At 39.0% G+C, this 4,649-nt stretch overlaps 1 protein-coding gene across 1 annotated transcript in view; it reads right to left on the reverse strand.

Moving 5' to 3' along the window:
• Window positions 1–4,649, reverse strand: part of LOC107706029 (bone morphogenetic protein receptor type-1A-like) — a 25,833-nt gene that overhangs the window by 6,481 nt on the left and 14,703 nt on the right. Inside the window, exons 4-6 of the mRNA XM_016509584.1 lie at window positions 609–774; window positions 395–497; window positions 206–302 (exon numbers count right to left, since the gene is read on the reverse strand). Coding sequence (XP_016365070.1) covers window positions 206–302; window positions 395–497; window positions 609–774 — 366 coding nt within the window. The remainder of the gene's footprint in view (window positions 1–205; window positions 303–394; window positions 498–608; window positions 775–4,649) is intronic.

The raw sequence follows: 4,649 nt of genomic DNA on the forward strand, positions 1-4,649 counted from the left end.
GGCCTCAGAAGAGAAGCCAAAAGCTTTTCTTCACCCTAACTGAAATTATGCATTTTAAATTCGAATAGAATTCGAATTTTGATAATATTTAAAGTACAAAATTCGAATTTAGTTTTTCTGCCATTTTGACAGCCCTAGATTATATGTTTATTTTGTTTATTATATAATATGTATGATCTGCCAGGCAATTAGTACTGAAGCATACCAGTGTCTCGAGGCGGTAACTCTGGCTTTAGGTCTCGATTACAAAAGTCAAACTGGCAGCATTCGATGGTTCGACGTGTCTGTGCAAACTGTGAATCCTGTGAATAATCAAATGGGTCAAACTTAGAAAGTCTGATATTTAATTACACAAGGTGTCAAAGCATAAAACACAAGAAACAACGTTTCTTACCTTGCACTGAAAGTGAGAGCCCTCATATTTCATACAGCCTGAGCTTAAGATCACATCTCCATTTTCATCTTCCTCAATGATGGCGAAGCACTGCCCATTTGTCCTGTTATGTTTTAAAGAAAAGCAATCTGCTTAATTTTTTTTTAATACCTATAAACAAAGCACAAACATGTGCAATAATCCCTTAGAAGGTGCCATGGCCTATGACTCTTACTCGCAGGTGTTGTTCTTGGCGTCATCAGGGCAGTGTCCTGAGCAGTGGCAGCTGAGGAAGCGGGCAGCATCCTCTGGTGCCAGAGTAGAGTCGCCCCTGGGCCTTCTGGAGTCTGAGCCAGGCTTCACTCCAGTGCCCTGTAGCACATGGTCAGGATTCTGACCCGCTGTAAATGACAAGACACTAACAATCAATGCCAGGCCAGGTGAGCAGAGAAACAGCATGGCCAGTAGTTGTTAATAAACCAATGTCTGTGGTTCCAGAAACTCACACTACTGTTCAAAAGTTTGGGGTCAGGAACATTTTTTAAAAAGAAACTAATACTTTTATTCAGCAACGATGCATTAAATTGATCAAAAGTGACAGTAAAGACATTTACATTGTTTCTAAAGATTTATATTTGTTAAAATTCAGTTCCTTTGACATTCACCAAATAATCCTGAAAATTCTAAAGCTTGCCACAAAAATATTAGACAGTGCTAACCCTTTTTCAACTTTTTTTTCTATGATAATAATAAGAAATGTTTCTTGAGCAGCAAATCAGCATATTAGAATGATTTCTGAAACCTGTGGCACTGAAAACTGGAGCAATGATGCTGAAAATTCAGCTTTGCCATCAGGAATAAGTTACATTTTAAAATCTATTAAAATAGAAAACAATTATTTTTAATTGTAATAGTATTTCACAATTTTCCTTTTTAATGGAATTTTTGACCAAACGAAGGCAGCCTCGGTGAGCACATGAAAATTCTTTCTAAAACATAAAAAAATAAAAAATAAACTTACAGACCCCAAACTTTGAACAGTGGTGACTATGACAAATCTAGGTTAAAAGCTAACAATGTGCATCTTATTTCTCTTCATAAAATCTCTTAAAAGTAGTGATGTCAAAAGTAGTGATGTCAAAAGTACTTTAGAACCAAAAATATACTAAATTAAAAAACTTTGATACCAGTCTTTCTGAAGTATCTGTAGCAAACACTCAATTTAGTTTCCTGTTCTGGCTGACAGTTGGCTAATGAAATTTAGGTATTGTGTCAATCCTCAACAAGGCCACCATCTCCTACTTTAATTTCCCATCCTTCACTCCTCTGTAAACCTGCTCCTGTTCAAATGCAGCCCAACTACAATGTGCATCCCTGTATGCCCCTTTCTGTTTCACACCCTCACAACCATTAATTTTCCTTTTTATTTGAATTTCAGTTCAATAAAGGCCTCTGAGACATGTCACTACTGATCTTACGGTCTTATCATCATGTCACAGTGCATGAGCATGTATTGCTGTAGCCTTCTGTTGAGAATGACTCCAATCCAGTCCAGACCTGTCGGTAAAACAGCTAATCACTCACAAAGCAGCAGTTTGAGAGACTGGGCGGCAGGGCAACACGGCGCTCTCTTTATCAGCTGCATTCCATCCTCAGATCCCATTACTAGTCTGTCTTACACAGCCTCCCCGTGTGCTGCTGATCTTACAATTAGACTGGACTTTCCTCTTGGACTAATTCTATTAGGACTTAGTGATTGAATAGAGAGCTGGGCACGATAAAGGAGTCTCTGTTGCTCTTCGATTCACTGCAAAATTCAATGGATCATCTACAACGTACATACACTGAAAATGTGATTGATGAGTACATACAACTCAATATAAACACAGTATGAGCCTAACAAAATAGGCAGCCTGAAAGAAATGCTATTAGAAATATGAAATCATGAAGAACATATATTTTTCCTAACATGTGTAAGCATATCACAGCAGTTTTCTTTGCAACTGTTCAATGTCCCACGCCAAAACAAAACTTTAATATTGAATTAAATGTAATAAGTGCTACAGAGCACTGAGCACCAGAACGACCAGACACAGGAACAGTTTCTTTCCTCAGGCAATCCATCTCATGAACACTTGACAATAATCGTGGAACACACAACACTAGTATACATTATTTATTTAACACACATACTTATTTACATTTCAAATTTGCACATATCATACCTGTACATACAAAATTGTCTATATTATATATTGTTTTTGCTTTTTTGTACATTGTCTATTTTACACTGTCACTAAAACAAATTCCTCGTATGTGTAAACATACCTGGCAATAAAGCTCATTCTGATAAGTTAAAATGGATTTTACCATGCTGTGGGTACTTAAAGAGAAAATTCAGTTATCATTTTCTTGCCCTCGTGTTGTCCCAAACCAGTATAACTTATTTTCTCCTGTGCAATATTTTGGAAAAATATGTTATCCGTTCAAACAACGAAAGTCAGTGCGGTCCAATGTTGTTTTTGGTTTGGAACGACATGAGGGTGATTAAAAGATTTCATTTTTGGGTCAAATATCCCTTTAACACCCCACAAACCATATTATGTAATGAGGTTCATGAAACATAAATTGTTACAGTCATTACTGTTGTTTATATAACAACTCTAGTTAAAGTTGCAGATTCAAAACAATTTTATAATATTTACATAAAAACAACATTACATCTATAAGGTGTGGAAAGAGGAAATTGTGGTGGTCTCCAACAGCATTATGAGAGTCAAAAACAAAATGCGAGACAACTAGAAACATTAACAAAACCACAACACAAACAAGACTGCTGGAGAAACACCCTGAGAAAACAGAGCTGATGGAGGCAGTGCAGTTAAATGTCCAGATAACGCCTGTGTAGCTGCGAGACGCTGCCTTTGATACGCTCAGTCTATCAGAACGATTCTAGACCGCAAACTAAATGACGCACTCAGCCTCTCAAGTGCTCTCGTTCAGGGTGCAGACAGACTCCATATCTTTCTTACTTAAGTGGATCAAACACACCGTATAATGTTACTTTACTAAACAATAAAAATCAACTCTTAAAGAGAATTACACTGTCTAGACTTAAAATCATTCAACTGCTCGCAAGGGATTTCAATGAGGTCATTTCCAGTAATTGAGCTACTCATAAAGCAAATGTGAGCCCATGCAGGCTAAGGGAGACAGTCCCCCTTTATGACGGCAGATCCTGATACGCAGGGCTAGGATGGAAATTTAGCATTAGGAGAAGGTTGGACAAGGATCAAATGGGCAAAGCCCCAAAGAGGAACCCAGGGATCCCTCTACATCACTCTTTACTAGTGGTTAAACGGAACGTAGTTGATCCGTATAGACCAAGCCCCACGGTTCGGCACGCATGTGATCCACAGATTAATTGCAAAATTATACCATAGAGTATAAGTTTATCATTTGTTCGTATTTACACAAGCAAGCAAATTTTAAACAATTCCAGCGAGAAAAGGCGATTCGTTACTCGCGCACTGTTCTCTACGCGCACAGCCGCACACACATGCGTTTCAGACGGCGCGCGAACACCGAACTGAATCCTCTTCTGAATCCTCTGAACAGACACATACACATAAAATTATGACAAAATACCCATCTCGACAATCATTCAGATAAACGCAGTCAGTTATGTCTCAAGTAGAGCCCAACCGATATATCGTTTTGCCGATATTATCGGCCGGTATATCGTTCTGCCGATATTATCCGCCGATATGAGCCTGTCGCAGATATATTGGTATCGGCGAATATGCCGCCGATATGAACATTTTTTTTTTACAGAACATATAACGCAGATAAAATGCTTGTAAATGGTGTAATTACGTAGTTTGTCCAGCAGAGCGCGCTCCATTGTTTGCTACTGGCGACCTGGATGAAACGGACTTAAGTCTGGAAAACCATTGAAACGTTGAACGGCCATATCTCCGTAACGTCCAAATTCAGGGGATACCTTCAGCTTGAGGAACCCTCTCGAACGCGAATCGAGTGTACGTCTAGAGGCCCGCTTTCGAATGAGACCACCCCCGCGTCGATAGCCCCCGGGGTTCGGGAGTTACTCCGATATATCGATATCGGCTTTTTTTTACTCCATAATATCGGTATGGGTCCCAAAAAAACCATATCGGTCGGGCTCTAGTCTCACTCTCAAGTGAATGAAAACAGCCGAGAAAGAAATCGGATGTGATGTGTATCATTATATCGGATCCGTGCATCAGGTCTTAAA

Source organism: Sinocyclocheilus rhinocerous, unplaced genomic scaffold (genome assembly GCF_001515625.1).
Source record: "Sinocyclocheilus rhinocerous isolate Xijiao unplaced genomic scaffold, SAMN03320098_v1.1 scaffold3034, whole genome shotgun sequence".
NCBI classification, from domain to species: domain Eukaryota; kingdom Metazoa; phylum Chordata; class Actinopteri; order Cypriniformes; family Cyprinidae; genus Sinocyclocheilus; species Sinocyclocheilus rhinocerous.